Source organism: Danio rerio, chromosome 3 (genome assembly GCF_052040795.2).
Source record: "Danio rerio strain M-AB ecotype USA chromosome 3, GRCz13ab, whole genome shotgun sequence".
In the NCBI taxonomy this organism is placed as follows: domain Eukaryota; kingdom Metazoa; phylum Chordata; class Actinopteri; order Cypriniformes; family Danionidae; genus Danio; species Danio rerio.
Genome location: NC_141023.1, coordinates 25,790,227 through 25,814,287, shown reverse-complemented (window position 1 = coordinate 25,814,287; position 24,061 = coordinate 25,790,227). Strand labels below are relative to the sequence as shown.

The window sequence follows — 24,061 nt, the reverse complement described above, 5'->3', positions numbered from 1 at the left end:
AATGAATTAAGTTCACATTAGGGCTGCACAATAAACTTTTTATTTTTATTTATTTATTTTTGCTTTCTGTACATCACTACACTACTGGTAATAGGGTATACAGTAATTCCCAAAGGAGAGCTCTGGCTTTTCAGTGCCCAAGCACCCATGGAATAACCAAGCACCCTTGTAAAAATATTCCACATTAATTTGAAAGAGTTATATACATTTCAATATGAAAAAAAAAAACGAAAGACATTAATTTCTTTTTGCCACACTAGCAAAAAATGTACTTGAGCAATATACATGTAAAATGGCCATTTATTAGTAGCATATACCACACCCCCACCCCCTCAATAATATAAGAAAAAGAGTGTTGGGGGAATTGGAAGATGAGCACTCACTGACAAAAACATTCATCTATGCATCTTTTTTTTCCCTGACTCACTTCAAAACAACCAGCTCATACTAGTGAGTCATTCAGAAATCTGTGTTTTGCGCTGTAAGATCGGTAGTGGCATTGTAGCTCAGCTGAATAGACTCCACTTGATAACTTGTGAGAATATTTTACCACATTCCATCAGCAAGAATGCGCAGAGCTCCACATAAATGAGACATTAAACCTCAAACTCCATCACCAGAACTCTAGCGATAAGAGATTATGTACAGTAATTGTCTCAAAATAAACTCCTGCAGGGTAATACAAGACCTCTTCAGGGTGTAATTCTGCAATAATGACCAGCTTATTGTCTGCTTATGGTCATCCATTCCTGAAATATGCTTATATATAAGTTACACACTTGCACAACCCTTAGATCTGTTCCACCCTCAGCGACACATAGGGCAGGATGCAGTTTCCTAGCGACACAGCGATTAGTACAGATACCTGGGGTCACCTGATTGACATTTTATTAATCACTATGTATTTATTCATCCGAATCTAAGAGCAGCAGATGGTTTGATAAGGCAAACATTTGATCAACACTTTCAAGACTCACTTTGGACCATTTCCGACGTTACAAAGCTAATTCTGTTATCAGCCGGACCAATCTTAATTGGGGTTTTAAGCCTTTCAAACATAGCAAGAGAGCAATGATACATGAGTTGGCCTATTACACTGTAGATATTAATAGGAAGGCCGCTACTGCCCCCAAGTTCTCAGCTAAAGAACTGCACTCTTTGGATAAACAGAAAACGGGTGTTTGCAGAGTGTTTGAATGAATGTACTAGCTGTACTTGTGTATCTTTCTGTTTTCTTTGTACTTTTGCCAAGTATAAAAGATGTTTGAAAAACATATATGTGAACCTCAAATACAAAATCTTACCAAAAAAAAGTAAAAATTGTAGATTATTTTGATGCCAAAATCACTACAATACTAAGCAAAGAGCATGTCTAATGAAGACATTTTGTAAATTTCATTTCTAAGCACTACACTACCTGACAAATGTCATCAATTCCAGTTGTACGAGCAACAAACACTTCTAGTTGGAAAATTGGCAGAAGGTAAATTTTTCAGATGGCTCATCTGTTGAACTGCATCCCAAACATAACAAATACTGCAGAAGATCTATTGGAACCCACATGGACCCAAGATTCTCACAGAAATCAGTCAAGTTTGGTGAAGGAAAATTTTAGTTTGGGGTTACATTCAGTATGTGGGCGTGCGAGAGATCTGCAGAGTGGATGGCAACATCAGCAACCTGCATATCAAGACATTTGTGCTGCCCATTACATTACAAACCCCAGGAAAGGGCAAATTCTTCAACAGGATAGTGCTCCGTCTCATACTTCAGCCTCCACATCATGGTTCCTAAAGCAAAGAAGGTCAAGGTGCTCCAGGATTGGCCAGCCCAGTGACCAGACATGAACATTGAGCATGTCTGGGGTAAGATAAAGGAGACATTGAAGATTAATTCAATTAATCATGATGAACTCCGGGAGTCCTGCAAGAACACTTTCTTTGCCATTCCAGATGACTTTATTAATAGGTTATTTGAGTCATTGCAGAGATGTATGGATGCAGTCCTCCAAGCTTAGGGGAGTCATACACAATATTATTTTTTTACCACTGCACCATGACTTTATATTCTATACTGTACATTATTTCTGTTAAGTGACAAGACTTTTGACTATGCAAAGTCAGACGTTACTGTCCTAATAAATAATTAAAAATCAAGATTTGATCATATTTTATTTTGGTAAAGTAAGCGTAAACTAGATGTCTTTGTCTTTCATATAAGCCACTTCTGATACCAAACGATCACCTAGAGGTTATTATTTTTTGCTCCTAAAACTTAGATAGATGACTATACTTTTTTCAGGTTGTGTACATTTAAACAGAATCTTAATATTTTAATTTTTTAAACCCTTAGATTTTCAAATAGTTGCATCTCAGCCAAATATTGTCCTCAACAAACCATACATCAATGAAAATTTATTCATTCAATCTTATGATTTATTAGTCTCAAATTTAAAAACACCTATGATGACTTGTTTTTTGTTCCAGGGTCACATTTGCTCCTTGCTCCAATACATTTGTGCTGAGCGGTGTCATTTTTCTGCTTCAGTTCTTTTCTGCTACAGAAGACTTACAGGCTACTATTTTGTATTTTGCAATTACACCCCCTAACCCGTCAAGTTTGTAAGAGCAATAGCAGGTAGTTGCTGATTCAAAGGTGTTTTATGTTTGATATGAGGACATGAATGCAGCCAGTAATGAGGCCAAAACCATCAAGTCCGGTGCATGTAGGCTTTGGCCTTTAATTATAGTTAACATAATTTTATCCATTATAACGAAGAGACCTTGTGGGTCGGGTTACTCGTGCCCTTTTTGAGCACTTGAGCTTAACTGAGGCTTAAGTGTCTGTGGAGGCCGCTGTGTCAATTAAGGTGTTCATTATTTTGACTGAAGAAAATACACATGTAATTGCTTTCCTCACAAATCAGCTCTTTTTAACTGGCGTCTCTCATGGGTGTTGAAGACTAGTGCATCTTTGGGCTTTAAGACTTTTTATATTAAAGTGGTGTAACTAGTTGATTGCTTATAATAGTGCCATTTTTGCTGTAATACATGAACTGTTCCTGCATGGTTTTCATCTACTCTTTACATCTCCAAAGGGTCTACATTCAGCAAGTAAGCATCTTGTAGGTCTGCGTTTCCCAGCCCTGTTCCTGGAGGCACACCAACAAAGGAAAATTAAGCAGTGCCCAGACCTGCCTTCATTTAAGTGACTTCATCACATGGAGACAGTATCACCGAGGTGATCTTATGGGCCAGGAGGTCCGGGTCTGCCATAGAGTTCCCTAGTTCCCTTGACTCCACCCCCTTGTCAAATCAGGGCCACAAAGTGAAACGTGCAGAAATGTGAAGTGCAAAGTGAAAACAGCATCACAAACTCACGGTTGACTAAAAAGCAAATTAAAATAAATGAGTATTGCATTTGACTGGACGGTTTTGTAAAGGCAATGCTATAAAAATGTTTTTCAAATATTTATAGTTTTTTTTTTGTTATTGTAAATGTGTGTGTGTGTGTGTGTGTGTGTGTGTGTGTGTGTGTGTGTGTGTGTGCATATGTGTGTGTGTGTGCATATGTGTGTGTGTGTGTGCATATGTGTGTGTGTGTGTGTGTGTGTGTGTGTGTGTGTGTGTGTGTGTGTGTGTGTGTGTGTGTGTGTGTGTGTGTGTGTGTGTGTGTGTAAAAAAATTTTTTGCACTGCTTTTTTTTGCAGTTTTGCAAATTTCATTTTTATTTCTAGAAACTTAATATTCCCCTTGTAGTTCTTTAAATTTGTTAGCAAAATTATTTTTTATTTCTCAAATTAATTTTAGCTCTACGATTTTTAGAGATATGCATTTATTTATTTATTTATTTATTTTGCTCAATGCTTTATTTTTTGTTTGTAAAACGTTCTTTTATTTTGCAAGTACATATGGCCCTAGATTGACTCACAGGTTTAACAGCAGGTGTTCATCATCAATGCTCAATTATCACCTAATTAACCCTTAATTGCCTCATTCACTTGAGTAACTTTAACTCAATTTTTGAGAGGGACCAAATACAATCTAAACTTTAATTACTTTTGCTGTAAGAGTTGTGATTTGTGACTATACTATGCATTCTAAAGAATACCAGGTTGTATTATTAACCCAATGTTGGGTCAAATATTGGCAAATCTAACCTTTGTGTTTAGAAAGAAAAAAAATAATAATTTTACCCAACAATGGTTTTGTCTATTTTTTACCCAAATGGGGTCATGACAACTCACAATTTCTTGAACATTTTATGTGGTCATTTTTAATTTAGGGATCTAAAAATCCAAACTCAATATCAGCATTATTCCATAGGAGATCTCTAACCACTGACTAGTTTTCTTTTATTAGCATCATAGAGTGGCCAAGAGAGCTCAAATAAACATTAACAAATTGAGAAAAAATATTCATCAATTTGACCTCACACGCATGCAATACTAACAACAATGCAAATACAGAAACACACCCCAAATAGCACACACTGTAAAAAGCAATAGCAACAGCAATAACTGTTTTCACTAATTCAATTAAGTGCAGTTAACTTATTATGAATAACCTTGTTCACCTTACAATACTAAAACAAGTAATCCCAACTTTTTAGCACAATAAATTGTTAAACTAAATAGATTCAAGTGGCTAACGCTTTCGCTTCACAGCAAGAAGGTCGCTGGTTCGAGCCCCGGCTGGGTCAGTTGGCATTTCTGTGTGGCATTATGATGAATTGGGTAAGCTAAATTGTCTGTAGTGTGTGTATGTTCTGGTCTGCCAGGTTGGGGGTTGGTCTTACGACCAAGCTTGTAAAAATTATAGGTTACAAAACACCAACATGGTGCAGCTAAATATCACCTTTTATATTAGCAGCCCTGAGAGTAAGGTATTTGGTTTTGCCTTTACTTAAATGTTTTAGTTCAGCTTACATGATCATTTTAAGGCAATCGCTTTCCTAATATTTTTCAAGCAATGTAAACATTAATAAGAAGTTAACACAACTAATTTTTTGAGTCAACAGCACTGAAGTTTTTATAAAGAAATTGTAAATACAAACCGTTTTAAAGTTATGCTTAAACTACACTGCTTATTTAGAAATTTTGAGGCAATCAGTTTCCTCAATTTTAGGTTAGGTCAACTTATTACATTTTACAGTGCAGGCTACAATTTAAACGTGTCAAGGAAACCCAAAATATCACAAGGTCAAATATCACAAGCACATTTCTGTATTTGATGTGTTGTGAGAATTTGTGTGCGTGTTGTCAAATTGATGGATTCAAAATGAAAGATTTTCTCAATTTCATGATATTTGTCTATTTGCATGTATTTTCTTAACTTGCAGCACATTTGTTCTCTCCCAGCCACTAGACATTGTTATCATCTAACCGCTTGTACTTTCATAACAAACCTGTATATTCTTTTGTGTGCATTTTTGCATACAATAAATTAATATAAAAAAAAACACAAATGTCGAGACTCCCGGCAACTAGACCTTAATATTAGTTTGACAGACGAGGCCTGGAATGAAGCTATATATAGAATCTATAGATCCTCTATTTGTGCTAGACATAGACTGATTCAATTTAAGGTGGTACATAGACTTCCTCTTTCCAAGGTCAAGCTGCCAAGGATGTGTTCCTCAGTTGACCCCATCTGTACAAGATGCAAGCAGTCTCCAGCTACATTAGCTCAATTGTTTTGGTTGTGGTCCAGATTATGTTTTTGGTCAAATATTTTTTTTCTTACTCCAGAATATGTTGTAAAGATGTTTGGGCAAATCCCTTACTGCTGTCCTTGGTATTGTATATGAAAATAACAATTTGTCAAAAAGTGAATTGGACTACATTGTCTTTACTTCTCTTTTGGCAAGACACTTGATTTTAATCAAAAGGAAGCAATCATTTCTTTTGAACAGTAGACCAATGATGCATTTCTTTAGTTTGGAAAAAAATAAGACTTAATTTAAATGGTTCCGGGTCAAGTTCACTGCCATGTGGTGTACTTTCATAAATTATTTCCAAAGCCAAATGTAACTAAGTGGACAAAATGATGCTGACGCTGTCAGGTTTTGCTTGTATTGTACTGATGTCGTCTTTGTTTTTTTGTCTTTGTTTATATGTGCACAATGTTAAAGCACTGTGTTGATATTTATGTTGTGCTGTTAGTTATGTTGATTAAATAATGTATGCTTTTTGACTATTTAAATAAATAAAAAGGGGGACAATTAAAATAAAAATTCAAATCTTCTTATAATTGAATTCAGAATGTTCAGATTGCAATGAAAGTCTGAAATCAACGTTTAAAAATAATGTGTGCAATGAACTTTCCTTTAAACAACAATTCAGCCAGTTTACTTAGTAGTCTATTTCAGAAGACTACAATCAGTGACAAATGGATGAAAGAAAGCCTTTGTAATGCAAGGACCTGCTCATAAAACAGCATCCACTCGATCCCACGATGCCTGTTTTTCACAAGTATGGAGCGCAAATACCTTCTTCAAGACAAGAATCCATTTGAAACAAACTGTCAAACTGTCTGAGTCTTGGATGGTGAGAGGCTGTTTACTCACACGCCTCTCACAGAAAAACAAGCTCTCACCAGTGTTTCGTGAGGTCCACAGAGCTGCTCTGTTCAGCCCTCGCAGTCTGCCCACGTCCTGAACATCACCTCAGGTCCAGACGGGCCCTCTGCCTCTGTAAACAGCTCTCCTCACCGCTCAGCTCCCTCACTCTCACCTCCAGCATCATATGAAATGCCACCTCACCTACCTTCATTCATAAATGATGATGATTAGCTCCTGGTTTGGTTTCAACCTCTCCGAGATGAACAGGAGGGCCGGCTGCCCTTCCACTGCCATTGTGCTAATTGACTCATCAGCTCGGCGCTCGGCCCGGCCAAACCGGCCATTTCAGCTAATGCCGACAATATGGTTCTCTGACAGGCAGGAGGGCTGGCCTTCTGTCCTCTGCTGGGTCTCTACAGGGCGCCTGCTGTCTCGTCCCGAGCTGAGAGAGTCCGGTACTGCTACGCTAGACTGGATAAAGAAAAAAAAACAGTTGATTGATGACTGACCTTTGGTAGATTAGTTCACCTGACAATGAACATGCACGTATTATTATATTGTATGACTTCTGTTCTTCTGTGGAACACCATAAAAGAACGTTTGTATATGTGGAAATGAGGCAGTTGTAACACTAGTCATCTATTTAAAAAAATATACAACAGGGCAGGGATCAACAAACTTGTTCTTGGAGGGCCGGTGTCCTGCAGATATTAGCTCCAACCTCAATCAAACACACCTAAACAAGCTAATCAAGGTCTAACTAGGTATACTTGAAACACCCAGGCAGGTGTGTCAAGGCAAGTTGGAGCTAAACTCCAGGAACGAGATTGGTGACCCCTGCATATGCACAGCTAGTGTTACTTCCCTTCGTCTTACAGCATAGATGTTTTAATGTTTTTAAAATACAATCAGTTAAATAGACTTCAGCGTTCATTAAGTTGTTCAAGCATGAAACGAGATGATGATAAGTCATTTACACAGGTACCCGTCAAGATTAGCATGCTATGTTAACGATAAAGCTTCATTGAATATGCTGGGGTAAAATGATTGTCCATTTTTTAAAGACATTGCGCGGAAAAATTTTTAATTTAATGCAGTGTTTTTTTGGACATTCTGAGACCTACTTTATATTGTATATCACTCAGCCAGTGAAGGTTGTTGAATGATACAGAAAACAGACCTTAAACGAGCCGATTTTGTAACTGCGTACAGTTCACCTGAAACATTTGACCCAGGTTCCTCATACTTCTGCATATACCCTATTAATAGGTGCACTATTTATTTATACAATATACATTTTTCACTAATGAGGAAATGATTATTATATTCAATTAAATCTAAGTGAGTTACAATAAAATACAAGCAACTAAATACTACTTTATTGCCTACATATTGTATCTAAACAAAAGCTTTACTGCTATAGTATCTATGTGTCCTAACAGCAACCTATCTTTCTGTCTTAAAACAGGTTTTTGTCATAAGCATCTGTAGCGGAGTTCCTATTTTAGAAACACTTTCTTTCACCGTGTTTTAACATCCGTAATTAGGTACAAAGTTTCGAAGGTGGAAGCCGTTTTGATTTCTGCAACATCCTAGCTGCACAACAGCATAAACTACCATGACACTGAGTACATTTACATGGACACCAATCATCTGATTTTAATACGATTAAGACAACACTCTGATTAAGATTAATGATTTTTTATTAATTTAATCTCATTAAGGTCATATTCAAACTAAACAGAAATCAGATTAAGACAAGAGTATGCAGATTCTAGTCGCATTATTGAAATGCAGTCCAGACATGTAAACACCACAATCTATTGGCGTCATGTAGGATTTTCGTGGCTGTTTGACACTATTCTCTGCAACTACTGAGTCAGGACCGCAGACACCTGCATCGCAAAACGCTGAGGTTTTAATTTTTATTATGGGATCATAAAAAAAAACATTCAAAAATCAACTCATGTAAACAACTAAAATGTATTATCTTATTCAAATTAAGGCAAACAATTTGATTACAGTAGATGTAGTCAACGATCACCTCAGGTGCTGATTATGTGCTTTATTCAGTGCTGGATGTTACCGATAAGAATTTGACTACCATTTTACTTGACAATTATTGCCATATTTAAAGCAGCAGCAGATAGTTTACCTCAGATCTTGAAAATAAAATAACTAGCAAACATAGTTTAAAAAAGAAGGTTAGAACTGACTCATTCAATACTGAATGTCATACTAAGAATGTTTTCCCAACCTGGGTTTCATCAAAGATTTATGAGTGGTCACTCTAGTTTGAGGGTTTCAAATAAATTAGATAGCAGTTTAATGATAAAACTTACTTTGGAGAACATGCAAACTCCACACAGAAACGCTAACTGACCCAGCAGAGACTCAAACCAGTGACCTTCTTGCTGTGAGGCGACAGCACTACCTACTGCGCCACCTTGTCACTCCTTTTCAGACCATTGAATAAAGAGCTCACTCATAAATTGATTCAGTTGATTGAACACTTTCACATAATCATCCATGATTATTTTGTGAGTGTTAAAGGGTGGTTCATTCTGCTGTGGCAACCCTTGATGAATACTGAGGACTGAGCAAAAAGAAAAAAAAATTGAATGAATGAATGTTAAACTTGGTTATTGTTAAGGTTATACAGAAAAAAGATCTGTGCTACATCCATTTTATTTTGCTCTTTCCTTAAATGGTTCCAAACCATTATGAATTCATTTTCTCTCTTGAATATTTTAAAGATTGTTGAATATGGCAGCTATTGAAAATAGTAGTTTAATTTTTTAACTTATAGTTACTTATGTTAAATTAATGTTACTTATACTTAAATGAACAAAAATGCTGGTGGGTTGACTCACAAATTTGATGCCGGTGGGTTGGCTTAAACATCTAGTAACACATAACATGTTCAAACAATTTTTGACATCTTTGTAAAGTTTGTTTTTGTTTTTTTTATTTAATATTTTTAACATGCATAAAAGCTCGATATAACTTTGCCCCTTTGTTTAATCCAGGCTGTGGTCTGAACAAAATCTGCCTGATGTGGTGCTTATAGAAAGACAGAAATGCCAGAGTAAATTTCCTTAATGCTACAAGGTAATTAATTACCTCGGTTTTTAATCAAGTCACTATAATACATTGTAATGTAATGATTACTAAAATGGTCAAATTAGGTCAGTGTAGTTTAATCATCTGGAGTTTGCATGTAATTCCCGTGTTTGCATGGGTTTCCTCTGGGTGCTTCGGTTGCCCCCACATGTCCAAAGACATGCACTATATGAACTGGGTAAGCTAAATTGTCTGTAGTGTATGAGTGTGTGTTCGTCCTGGTACTCCAGGTTAGGGTCTGAGCATTGGGCTAATTACCCATCTCATAAAAAATTAGATGTTATGAAAGACCAACATGGTGAAGCTAAATATCAACTTCGATGTAAACGGCCCTGGGAGTAATTACGTAAGTTTATTCATCAAACTAGAGTGACCACTTATAAATCTTTGATGAAACCCAGGTTGGGAAAACATTCCTCAAAATAACTTCTTTTATGTTCAACAGAAGAAAGAAAATCAAACAGATTTGGAATAAGTGGATGATCAATTTAATTTGCGGGTGTTTTACTCCATATAAACAAAAGAATTTGATTGAAAAGTATTTGAATCCCAAACGCAATCAAAAAATGATGAACTGTAGAACCTGGTGATGGTTTACAAGGTGTCACGCAAGGAAACTACTCCAAATTTGTGTTTTGATGACAGCACATGATTATTTCAAGCCAGATTCCAGAGTTTTAATCCGTTCTGCGCTGCTATACTGAAAAGCACCTATTAGGAAGTCTGAGAAGGAGCGAGGGCTATGGTGGATCCATCTATTTACACTGCATGTTTGTGCTGAAGCCCCAGGCAGCACAACACTTTCTGTTTCTCGCTCTCTCTTTGTTTAGTAGCTAATTACTAGTTATGTTGTCTCAGTCAGCAGGCTTCTTCTGTCTGCTACTGTCTTTTTCTTGAAAATCTGCCGCAATGAGTGTGATTAACTGCTATTACTTCCATTCTATAGGGCCGAAAGCAACAGACATGTATTTTGCAATACAGGACAAACAAAAATACTGTATAGATAGGCCAAGATTGCATGTTGCTGACGGTTATTTGAAAGACTGAAAGGTTTAAGGAAGAGTTGCATAAATGAGTTATTTTAGATCTGTGTACTTGACATCTAAATCCACCCTATAGTTATGTGATGCTTGGCCGGTGATTATAGAGGGGAAAACCACAGAAGGCACAGAAACAGCCTCTACTAATAGAATTATAATGATTATAATAATTTAAGCTTTAAAAAGTGTTTGGTATTATTGTACCATGGCAAATTATTGCAATTTAAATGTCTAGAATAGCACTGTACTGTTCAACATGTAATATATGTGCTGACTTAGTACTGTTTGACAATAAATCCTCTATTATAAATCATCTTTTACGCTTTATGTAGTTTATTTTTTTATGCTTTTTCATTATTTGTAGGATACTTTGTTCTGAAATATTCATTAAAAATCTGTTTATATAAAAAAGTTGAATATATCGGTTATTCATGCATCAAAGACCCATATCTTAAATCATAAAAAATTGTAAAATACTTTTTAAACCTAAATTTTAAACCTAACATTTTCAATAAAAATTTACAGAAGACACCAACTAAAATGTCATCCAGTTTTACAATAAAACAAAAGCTTATATATTGTATGTTATAGTTTAGAACAGGAACAATGTTGCATCGTTCTAAATATATGTAAAAATTTTGTTTAAAAAATCACAGCCCCTATCTGAAGAATGATACAGCAACCCCTCTGAGGTTTAAGTTATATACCCTCTCTTGTTTTGTGACATGGTTTTTTGCTGTTGTCTCTTTGTGTGTGTGTTTTCCCTAATTTATGTTTAATGGAGACCATTGTTCTGTAGACTAGCGAAAAAAATTAACTTAAAGTGGCTAACAATTTTGACCTTAAAATTATGTTTAAAAAATAAAATCTGCTTTTATACTAGCTGAAATAAAACAAATAAGATTATTATCCAGAAGAAAAAAATATTATCAGACATCCTGTGAAAATGTCCTTGCTCTGTTAAACATCATAAAATAAAAATAAAAATAAAGTAATAAAACAAAGCCCAAAAATACCTTTTTTTTTTTTCATTTTAAATCACTACATTTTACGAACATTGTCAGTAAGAGATTCTAATAATTTAATTAAATCTAATAAATTTTAGTGTGACTGTTAAACAGGGCAGAAATAAATAATACATTTGTACATAAATATATCTGTTGTGCTGAAAAATAACGGAAAAGGGTTCTACCCATATATTTAGTATCACAAAAGTTATTTAAAACATGAAAGTAGACATTTTTAGTGCATTTTCAAGAGTTCATTCTAAGCTGATGATTGATTATAAAGCGTGTTTGGCATGCTGTCCCGGGAGAGAGCTCTGAGCTCTCCTGCAAGGCGAGAGGGGAGTTTGAGCTCAGGTAGGTCTCGAGAACTCCCCTGCTTATTTATGGCTAATGACAAATTATGGATTGCTACTGAGAGATTTAAAGCTGATTAAGAGCTCATCTATGGTGCCAATTTGACTTGGTCAACTCACCTATGACACATGTCTTTGGACTGTGGGGAGAAGCCAGAGAAACCCACAAGAGCATGGGGAGAACATGTAAACTCCACACAGAAACGTCAATTGGCCTGGTAAATACTTGAACCACTGACATTCTTGCTGTGAGGCAACAATGCTAACCACTGGGCTGCTGTGCCGCCCTATCAATGAAAAGGTGGAGGAGTAGGGGTAGAAAGGGGGATTTTACAAGACAAAGATGACTGAGGTAAGAAACTCTGGTTATTTATAGTGAGTAAGGAATCATCCGATTGGTGAATCATGCGTTAGCTAATGTGGGACCAGCCGTGGTCAATCATAAGCACATGATCCTCTCGAAATTAGTTTATAAATGCACTTCACAATTTTATATTTTTGCATTTTTTTATTTTTATATAGAACTACAATCACAAAAAATGCTATTAAAGTTTAAGAAGTAAATATCTTCACCTCTCTTAATGTGAATGGGCCATTCAGGCATTTTTTTTTTATGTATCAATTTGTGAAAGACTTAAGATGAATGTTTAAGCAAACTGACTGACATTATGGAATTTGCTTAGAGGCAAAATGAAGATTAACTTTCTTCAAGGGAAGCAGCGGGGACAGTTTACCTCAAAGAATACTCATTTACTCAGACACTCAAGTGATTCCAAACCTTAATGAGTTTCAATATGCTGTTGAACAATAAAGAATATATTTTGATTACTGTTGGAAACCTGCAACCAATAATTCAATTTAATTCATGTTTATTTCTAAAGAGCTTTTACATTGTAGATTGTGTCAAAGCAGCTTAACATAGAAGTCCTGGTAAATTGAAACTGTCTCAGTCCAGATTTCAGAGTTAAAAGTTCAGTTTAGTTCAGTTCAATGTGGTTTAAATTTTACTGCTGAAAGTCAAAACGCTGAAGGGCAAATCTATCGATGTGCAGCTCCACAAGTCCCAAACCAAGCAAGCCAGTGGCTAGGAACAAACTTCCCCAATTGACGAAAGTGAAAAAAAAAAACTCAAGAGAAACCAGGCTGAATTGGGCACGACCATCACTCCTCTGGCCAAACTTCTTGTGCAGAGCTGCAGTCTAGGCGTCAGAGGCTGGAGAACGCTTGATGTCCATCGTGGAGAAGCTGCAGAAGAGAGTAGGTCACCGGCGGAAAGTACAACTATATGCAGGAAAAAACAACTATGCAAGTCAATGGTTCCATTCTTCTTTTGTGTTCAACAGAAACGAAACTCAAACAGTTTGAAACAATGTAAAATAGGAGTAAATGATGACAAAATTTTCAGTTGGGGTGAAATATCCCTTTAACACGACAGTCATGCTACAGGTACTCTTGCTGAATTATTATTTTTTCGAATGCTACAAGCATTAACATCGGCACAGAGGATATGAATCAGGGAAACGTCACTTTAATCACAGAGCATTAAGTTTGATTAACGATGTAATTACGACTGTTAAATGGTGACTGACGTCTTTTGGGCAGACTGTTCACCTCTACACCAGCAGGGCATTGTAGGAGAACCATTAAACCTAACAGAGGAGCCCAGATGAATGAACAACCATATCAGCTGGTGCTCATTACAGCAATGGCATCTGTGAGATTCAAAGCAATACCCCATCAGCCCACAGAGAGGGTCCCGTCACACAGAGACGCACCACCAAATGGGCCTGAACACCCAACATCTAGTCATCAAATAAGCCCTTCGCCAGCAGGGGCAATGGCCTGGACCTGATTACTGTCTTCAGCGGCGAACGCACACGTCTGATATTACAGCTTCCATACTTGAAAGAAAAGTTATTATAGATGCCCAGAAGGAAGAAAGGGTGGCTGGATTTAATACAAACTGGCTGTTTTGTTGCATTGTACGTCAGCAGCTTTGAAATGGTGCTATCTCAGCCATGAACAGATGAAACCTCTTCATAATATTGGATTTCAGAACTTTTCCCTAAAAAAAATCTGGCCCATAGCCAGGAGGGAGGGGTTGGGGGGTTTTGGTTGACACAAAAACGTATCAATAAAAGGTGTGAAGCACCAAACCCTTATTAAAGTTCATTTTAATACTAATCTGGCTATTGTTATGCACGAATTTTCAATTGAACTAAGAGAGAAAATCTTTAAAAATTGTAAAGCTCATTCATTCATTTTTTTTCAGCTTAGTCCCTTTATTAATCTGGGGTCGCCACAGGGGAATGAACCGCCAACTTATCCAGCATATGTTTTACACAGTGGATGCCCTTTCAGCTGCAACTTATCACTGGGAAACATCCATTCACACTCACACACATACTACGGACAATTTTGGCTCACCCAATTCACCTATATACGTCTTTGGACTTGTGGGGGAAAACAGAGCACCAGGAGGAAACACACGCGAACTCCACAGACATGCCAACTGACTCCGCCGAGGCTCGAACCAGTGACCTTCTTGCTGTGAGGCGACAGCGCTACCTACTGTGCCACCACGTTGCCAAAACTTTACATTATTATTGTTTATTTGTTTATTCAAATGGCCAAATTCTGAGAAGAGTTGAACGTGCTGGCCAGATTTTTATTTGCCCAATATAAAAAAACTAATTCCTTTTTTTTCTTTATGATAAATTGTAATAAATTAGCATTTTCAAGTGTTTTTTTTTTCTTTCTACATTTTTAAGCAAATGTTTTGGTGGGCTACATCAAAAAGTTTGTTCTGATGACCATCCAACAAGCCATTTAAACAAAAAGTTGCTTAAAATGTCATTAAGCTGCTGTATTTAAACCTCATAATAGAAAATGAAGCGAATGACAAGATAGAACAAATTGACAGATCGCCGTCTCCAGCCATTTAAAGGCATAAATTACCCAAAAACGAATGTGACAGAACCCTTGTTGTGGATCATTTGCTGTGGATTAAAGGTGATATTGTAGCTTTTGTTTTGCTTGTTTATGATTCTTAAAGCATTGATCACTTAACCCTTAGGGCCTACCTTTTAAATGAATAACTAAAATGACCCTAGTTTCTGATAAAAAAATAATCTTTGGTTCACATTAATGTGAGGCACTACAGGCAAAATATGCATGTATGTATATATTCCAAGGCTGTGCAATTACATGTACATAATACAACAACAACAAAAAACGTTTGATAAGCTGGTTACTGTAAATAAAGTGGCACAGTGCCCTCTGCTGACGGCTAAGCATAGTACACCATGATTCAACAAACTAATGAATGCGCAGACAAAAGCTCAATCTTATGCAGTTTATAGAATTTTGGAAATACTATATAATGCATAAGATCCTTAAGCTTTTGTCTGCTCATTCATTAGTTTTTTTATATTGTACTTGAAACTTAAACTCATGTAGTTTCCCCCCTCCAAAAAGATCATTAAATTACAAGGCAATGACTTCACTGATCTTTGAAAACGTTTAGTGTCTTTAGATTTTAAATTAAAATCACTCAATCAGGATAGTAAATGTAGAATATGTAAATATGCAAGCTATGTGTTCTCATTAAAACAATCATATAAATAATTTCTTAACCCACTGATTTAAAGCATTTAGGAATACAGCAATTCTTAAAAATTACCTTACTCACATTTCAGGTAAATGGAAATTCATTAGATATTTACATTTGAAGGTGAAATAAAAATATTGATAAAGTTAAAGCCCTTGATTTGGGAAAAAGCAAAACTACAAAGAGCAACATCATTAGTTATTATGTGGATTAAGTACAAGAGCACATTTTCTTCTTTTGGACAGGCTCACAGTGCATCCTTTCTGCAAACCACAGTCTGGTCTAGATGTGCTATGAGCACCCCATTAAGGAATGTGCATTTAAATGTGAACCCCATTAGCACACACTCATATCATTCCTCTTGCAGGTGCCAGACATGAAATACTGCCACTTCAGTTAAATGAGAGCCAGTCAATGAAGTCACTGCATCCTCTGTGTTACAAACAGTTTCACACAAATGTGTCAATCTCAGGAATTAGACATTAACAAGCTCCAGCTATAAACAAAGTGACTGAAACCTTTTCTACTAGGTGTATTTGCTTTATAACAGCACCGGAAGTGACCATTATATTTTATACTTAATCCAACCAAACAAGAGTTCAATAACAGTAAAACTGGCAGGACAAAAGTTATTTTCTTTGTTTCTTTGGGTTTCATGTTTCCTAAAATGTAAATGTTCTGCTGTAAGTAGTGTGAGATGAATGAGTAACAACATGTTTTTCATTAAGAGAGCAAACAGAACACATGACTTTACTTCCACTGTGTTTATTTGTTGGCGACTTTACATGTTTAGAAAAAGAACCCAAGGATTTTTCCTCCTGTGTGTTTTCGTCTGGCCTCTTCGTGGTCCATGATGCCAGCTGAGGTTGTCAAAACAATGAATCTGCAGAGGGGAAAAAAAGAAGAGACGAAAAGCATGACCAGGCGGTCCAAGATGGCTCATGTTTATATTTATATAGCTGGTGCTGCAGAAATGATTTAACACTGAACACGCATCTGCAAGATTTTATAATACAAACAAAACAATAAAAGGATCCCTCATCACAATATAGCAGCTTTATGTGTTATGGGAAATGCAATGACTGACCGGTAACAATCTGTATATTGCACATAGTTAGTACTTATTACTGAAATGAATTCTCATCTTATAGCCGACAACTGTTAAACAAGACTAAAAGTTCATCAATGTGGGCTATTTTTAAGTGTCTGACTTCAGAGTGAAAAATAACCAGTGCAATATAAACTCAATGAAGGTAAACTGCAAGTAAGCTGTACACTATTTATTCCTTGCCTAAAAACGTTAAGAGCTTTCAGAAATGCAATGACATGACTAATGATAATGAATAACGATAAAGCACAATTCCTGTTTACATAAACGAAAAAGTTGTTTATTCATCTACAAAGAGAACACAGTGTGTAACATGTAGACAAATCTGAAGTCTGATTGTATTGTGAAGTTAGAACACAAGTCAGTTTCTGAGACTAGGTAACTGTAGCCAGCATTTAGTTTCCAGTTTAAGGCAAAACTTAATTCAAAAAAGGAAATTTTTAATAACAATGCAAATGACAGCATTTAGGAAGAAGAGCAAAGCCAAATGCTCTATCATTAATCTCTGCAAATAGTTATATGCAATAGCTATATAATCACTATATAATAGAGAATGCGAACCATATTTAAATGGATAAATCTGCCATTTTGACAAGCAAGAATTCTAAAATCTTCCAGATTTGTAAGCAGCAAATAGTGTAGCTGTCAGGAGTTTAGTTACTGTTGTGCAGAAAATTTATTCAATGCCATAGACAGCCTTTCTGAAATGCAACCAGTCACAGCTAATATTACTAGTAAAAATACTCAAAAATCATAAAGTGTCAATTACTCACCCAAACTGTCTGGACGGGAGAAGGTTGTTCTGCCACTTCTCCAGATCCTTCAACTGCACATCGAACCGTGGGCTGATGACGCCACACTGCATTACAGATAAATTGTTTAAGAAACTTATGAGTGCTAAAACCCACTATTTCTGTACATACATCAGCAATCAAATGGTAGAGTCCACATTTAATATTTATATTACAAAGAACCTTACAACAACTTCTGAAAAGTTTGTCAACGACCATTTGAACTATTTTAAAAATGTATTCCCAGCAATGCGCATTGCCTGAAAGATCGAAAACCAAACAAGACCTGAGTGAAATTTGAACAAGCTTTTTTCAGTGAATACTTGCACACCATTAGCATCATGCAGAAAATATCCAGAATCCAGCAACCATTTCAAAAACTGAACAAGTGCCCTTGTATAGGAGTCTGCTAAATTCCATAAACTCTCTCAAACTGTGACTTTACCCTGAGCTGGAAAGTGTATTGAGTATCTTTTAGCAAAAGGTTTGTTTTTGTTTGTTTTAAATAAAAGAATAATTATATACACTTTTGTATGTATAAACATTACATTTATCTGTTTTGAAGTACTGCCTTCAAATAAATAGGTCCAGTGTGCGAAATCTGTATTTTGACCTAATCTCCACACCATACTGAGCTGTTTATCTAAAGTGTGACTGTCTGGTGCTTGTAAAAAAGAATATTTACAATAGCATAACTTACTGTCTTTTAAGCAACAGCGATATTCATCACACTACCATTTTACAGGGCAGAAGCCAGGGAGAAGCCAACCATTAACCAGTAACAGTAAATGACTTTAATTAATGTTTGCAAGAAATATAAATCGTAAATTGATTAAATGTGAATTGTTGCATGACATACCAGTACTAGAAAAGTACTGCAAAAAAGTTTCACCAAGCATCAACACGGCCACCTTCGAAACGTATCGTAAGAGCTTGCTTTTCAAGTCTGACGCATGTGCATCAATGAAAGTTATTGGGACAAAAAGAGCAATAATCGTGGCTTAATCATTTTATTAAATAAACGAAAGCACTGCTACTTTATAAATTACAGAACTTTTATAAAGGTGGCATTTGAAGAGTTTGTGCGACACTACAGAAGACCCTGCACATTCTAGAGGTATCAGAAAACATACATAAACGAGAAACAGCACAGGAGAAATAGCTTCAGAAAAAAAATAAAATAAAATCAAACTTATGATAATAGTAAATGAATAATCCGTATCACTGATGTGCAATAATTAGAATTCATATGTCAAGCATTAGTGTTGCAAGAATCCGTTGTATATACAAATTTTACTAAATTTGACCTATCAATAGGGCTTTACTATCTCTATAACCACATTCCAAGTAGGTGCTAGACCTAAACATTGCTTATCGCATATTATCCCTCCTAGTAACATGCAGACTTTAGACGTACATCAGGGCTATTCAATTAGTTTGTCATGGGGGCCAGTTCATGAAAAGCATTCCAAACGAGGGGCTGGAGAGAAAAGACTTGCAATATATGTGATGACACAACATCAAAAAAAGAGCCCATATGCTGTTTTTGTGCTTAGAGACACCCACGTCAACTACATTAAAACGTTAATTTGTTGTATTTTTAAACTTCATAACATCACTACTTTGTATAATGTGGGTTTTTTACTAGCATATCTAAATGTTGTATTTCGAGGCACAAAATCAGTGTATTGCTTAAGTAGGCTTCTTTTACATTGACACATTCATGTTGTTTTAAACTGCGTAACAATTAGATATGCAACGATAATAGATTTTGGTTGTACAATTATAACCTGAAGAATAATCATGGTTTTACCATTATTATGCATTTATTAAATTCAAAACACTACTAGTTTGGAAAAAACAAAAACCAAATACAGCACATTAAATTAATAAAAGACAAACAATAGTCCATTTTTCTCTTTGGACTTAAACATAAATAAAAAAGCTTTCGATTTACACAAGTGATAATTTTACAATGAAAATAAATGACAGAACAATGAATGAATAAAAAGAATTTTAAAAAATCGTATTTGTCTAATGTTAATTTAAGCTATATATTAGCAAAAGTTAAATGAACTGTAGTTATCATCTGCATTTATACATGCATAATCATTTAAATATTTTGCAATAATTCATCTGACATATCTTTTGTTTACATTGCACTACTGCACACGTCTTCATTAAAAATAATGCGTGCGGAAAAGACGCAATGTCAACGGCTTGCTGCTATAGTAAATCCAATGTGCGTGCGTATTGTCATAACTTTGTTGCGGCAGCTTTTTTTTTCATGCAATAGAAATGCGGCATTGACAAGCCTTTTTTGAATAAAGTGGGGTTAATAGTGAAATCTGCTAATCATTACATCCCTATTAACTATATCTGTGCATTGTACAAAAGGACTTTTCTACAAACATATCCAAATGTTTTCGGCTGCTCGCACCACTTGCTTAATGTCAGTTGACTCGCTCTCTGCGTAGCCTTTAACTGCAGCTTGTGAACAGACGCACGCCACTTCACAACTATAGCGGCCATTTTTTGACAATTTATTTTGATGTCTTGGTCACAATATTTGGAGGGCTCGAACAAATTGCCTCTGGGGGCAGGTTTGGTGGGCCAACAATTGAATAACCCTGATGTATTAAAATGAATTGAGCATAACCATTTAAGAGCTTGATGGTGTACTTGTGCTGACTGACACCTGACACGCCTGAACAGAAAGTGCCTCTACTGAGCATATTCCATGCAAATGGTTAAATACATGAGAAACTATGTACAAAAGGCCATTTTTCGGTGTATGCACACCTCCTGATGTCATGGGTTGCGTCCGAAACCGCCTACTACTTAGTAGGTACTGCATTTGAATTTAAACGTACTACTCGGCCGTTAGAAAAGTACATTCTATACAGTATGAATGTGAAAAGTATGAATGGAATTCGAACATACTACATCCGCCATTTTGACAGTCACGTGACGTGCCTGCGTAATTTGCGTCGCTTCATGGGATAGCGCAGCATGCATGGGATGCGCACTCCAGAATCTCGCCGGCAGTAGTAAGTTATCCAGGTACTTCTCACATACTGTTTTTCGAATTCTCTGAATCGGACATACTACTCGGCTCACATACTGATTTTAGCGTACACTATAGTATGGAAGTATGCGGTTTCGGACGCAGCCACAGTCATTCATTTGGATCTGTACAGCAGTTTAAGTATTTTGTGTTGGTCTTTTTTTTCATAGCAAGTTATCAGCATTGTGATATTTTAGCAGTGTCACATGCAAGTCCTAATTTTGCCATTATGACAATAGTGCTGGACATTATATATAGAAAGTGCAGCTGATTGTGAACAATTTAGCAAAGGGGTGCCCAAACTCTGTCCTGGAGGGTCGGCATCCTGCATGTTTTAGCTCCAATTCAAATTAAACACCTGAACCGGCTAATTATGAAGTTCTTCTTGGGTATACTAGAGTCTTGCAAACAGGTGTGTTGTAGGAAGTCGGAGCTAAACTATGCAGAACACCAGCCCTCCAGGACCGAGTTTGGACAGCCCTGGTTTAGCCAGTCACTAAAGCACAGCACTAACAGTTCTTTCATAGTGTTGCAAGTCACACTCACCTTGTTCAGCCTCCCTGTGAGATTGACAACAATTTTCCCGGCTCTGTGATCATCAATGATCTCAAATTCACCAATGTAACCTGCGGAGATCAATCAACGAGCAACTTGTTTGACAATAACGCTTCAAAATAACAGAATTCTTCAAATATACAAAACTAAATGTGTAACTCACCATGCTTCATCATCACAGTCAGAAAGCGTACTATGACTTTAGAGCAGGGCCTGAGGAGAACCTGGCGTTTTCCACGTTTCTCAGCATTATTGATGCTTTTCAGCGCATCAGCGAGAACGTTCATGCGCACCATGATGCCTGAGGAGGAGGAACAGGACAGGATTTATACAATATTCAGTCATTACATCAGTCACACAGCCTCATATGGCCAATTTAGCAGCAGATGTACATCAACGGGGTAGACGTAAGACAGAGTCCAACTGTGTTTAGAGGGAAACGTAATGTTAGTTTCAAACAAAACCCGGCTCAAACTTTCTCCGACATCGAGAGCGCTTCACGTTTAAGCGGTGCGTGAATTTGTTAGCAGATAACCGCTATGTGAGCTTGTCTTCACCCTTGACTAGTGTACTTCACAATAACACACATTAGTGATGTTAAATAAGGCACCGGCGTTAATAATAACTTCAGTTTGACTCGTGTTTGCCTCTCGGTATCATGGAAAGGCATTACTGGGCGATGGAGAGGTTGAACGCTCATGAAACTCTGGGTAATTTATCCCTTCATACATACACGATTGGCCAAATGACTTAAAAATCTTGCACTTGTGGTGTTCGTGAAGCTACATGTCGCTCTCTCTGTGGATGATGAGTGACGATGTGCGTGATTTTAAACAGATTACACATGCAATGAAGAATCCTGAGCCTTACCAGTTCTGCAATATGGCGGAAAGAGGAAGGAAGCGGGGCGCGCGGTGCGATTAGGGAAAAATGTACTCTCGCGAGAATGTAAAAGGACGCTGCGTGCTGACGCGTCTGTGCGACTGCCCTCTATTTGTTTGGAGCGCCGTACAGAAACACCCTTATGCATTTACCTGTTTACAAAATATAATTTACGTCGCATACTTTAAAGATTTTATTTGTTTGTTTTTTCTTTATGGCCATTTTTGACTCCATTAGAGTCTTTCATTGCAATGCTACGCCTCTAGTCTCAGAATAAATCAACTGAGCCCTACTATACAACTGCATTTGACAAATTCTCAAGTGCACCAGTATTTACTCAACTTTATTTTTAATTGCCGTTGTAAATATATAATATATACTTATATTTATTCTTTACAAAGGTGTCATGTTCTGCAATACATGTTGGTTCTGTAAATAATTGGACACCATTAACATTGTGTAAGGGACTTTATTTAGTGAAATATTCCTATTCCTCATTCATTCATTGTCCTTCAGCTTAGTCCTATTAATCATCATGGGTCGCCACAGTGGAATGAACTGCCAACTTATCCAGCATATGTTTTACAAAGCGGATGCCCTTCCAGCTGCAACCCAGTACTGGGAAACACACATACACCACGGCCAATTTAGCTTATTCAATTTACCTATAGCACATGTCTTTGGACTGTGGAGGAAACCGGAAGACCCGAAGGAAACCCACGCCAACACGGGGAGAACATGCAAACTCCACACAGAAACACCTACTGGTCCAGCCAGGACTCAAACCAGCATCCTTTTTGGTTGTAAGGCTGACCACTGAGCCACCGTGCCACCCTATGGGTAAATTATTATTTTGAAAATGTACTTTCTATTAAGTTACATTTTTGCTTCATTGATAGTGTTTATTTAAACATATATTTACATATTTTAATCAAAAGTTTTAGTTTCATTTGTACATGTATTTATTTAAACGTATAACATTTCTTTTTAATGTTTATTTCTTATTTGATTGTTTTAGCATTTTTACAAATATTATATAATTTTTGTTGCTACAATTAATCTATTAAATGCATTTAAAATGTATGGTGCTTAACATATTAATATATAATGTATGTTATAATTTATCCATTTATTTCTAGAGTCGAAAATAATTTTAAAGAAATTGCCATGGTCAAAATACATACAAATATCAGAGGAAATGTGTTTTTTTTATTATTGCACCAATATTTTAAAAGTTTTACGAATGTTTCTATTTTCCTGTCTTTGACTAGTGTTGCGGGCCTCAAGACTATTTCATGAGAGCCACAACATCAATTAAAATTGTAATGTTATTTGAATTTAATATCTGTAAAAACAAAGTCAATTAACAGTTAGAATCATACTACAAGCAAGTGAGCAATTCCATGCAAATGTCAACCTTGTCATGAAAAAAAAAAGGTTTTCACCAAAATACGAAAACCGTTTCTACGTTTTTTGTGTAGGCTTGTATTTTACAGTACTTTAAAATTACTCAAAAATGTCTCTGTAAATGTTTTCAAACAATTATATTTGATTTACCAAAGTCACACAAGTGGAAAGTTCACATCTGTCACATCCATAACGAAGTTCACAAATGCAAAAATGTCAAATAAAATAAAGTCAATCATTTTTGTTTTATAGAGACAACTCTTCTCCTTTTGATTATTATTGTTTTTCTTTTGGGTTTTGCAGTTTAATTCACAGAGTTACTACAAAGTATGTTGTATACTTTAAACTCGCATACTTTTTTGATCACGTCCATGTCACGTTTATTTTCCTCATTTAAAGTACAAAACATTTTTACAGATTGATATTTTTCTGATCCCTTGCTCAGTTGTTTTGGAAAGTATAAACAGATGTTTTAATATAACGTTAACATGTACTCTCTGTGATTTTACCTTTTAATTTTTTACTGAAAATGTCACATCCATAACGCTGGAACTGCT

General features: G+C 36.2%; 1 protein-coding gene and 1 long non-coding RNA gene across 3 annotated transcripts; both read right to left on the bottom strand.

Annotated features, from left to right (window-relative positions):
- Positions 1 to 6,222: 6,222 nt before the first annotated feature.
- On the bottom strand, positions 6,223 to 12,429 carry LOC147845634 (uncharacterized). The gene is made up of 2 exons (XR_015480841.1): positions 12,205 to 12,429; positions 6,223 to 7,032 (listed from the first exon to the last, which is right to left on the bottom strand). It is a non-coding gene; the product is annotated as an uncharacterized LOC147845634 (long non-coding RNA).
- Positions 12,430 to 16,443: 4,014 nt separating this feature from the next.
- rps15a (ribosomal protein S15a) lies at positions 16,444 to 22,110 on the bottom strand. Of its 2 annotated transcripts, none has more exons than XM_087242270.1 (5): positions 21,949 to 22,110; positions 21,379 to 21,516; positions 21,207 to 21,286; positions 17,576 to 17,661; positions 16,444 to 16,577 (listed from the first exon to the last, which is right to left on the bottom strand). In XM_087242270.1, exons 2-5 carry the CDS (start codon positions 21,509 to 21,511, stop codon positions 16,484 to 16,486), a joined length of 393 nt encoding a protein of 130 aa, XP_087098396.1. In that variant the 5' UTR covers positions 21,512 to 21,516; positions 21,949 to 22,110; the 3' UTR covers positions 16,444 to 16,483.
- Between the last annotated feature and the right edge of the window lie 1,951 nt (positions 22,111 to 24,061).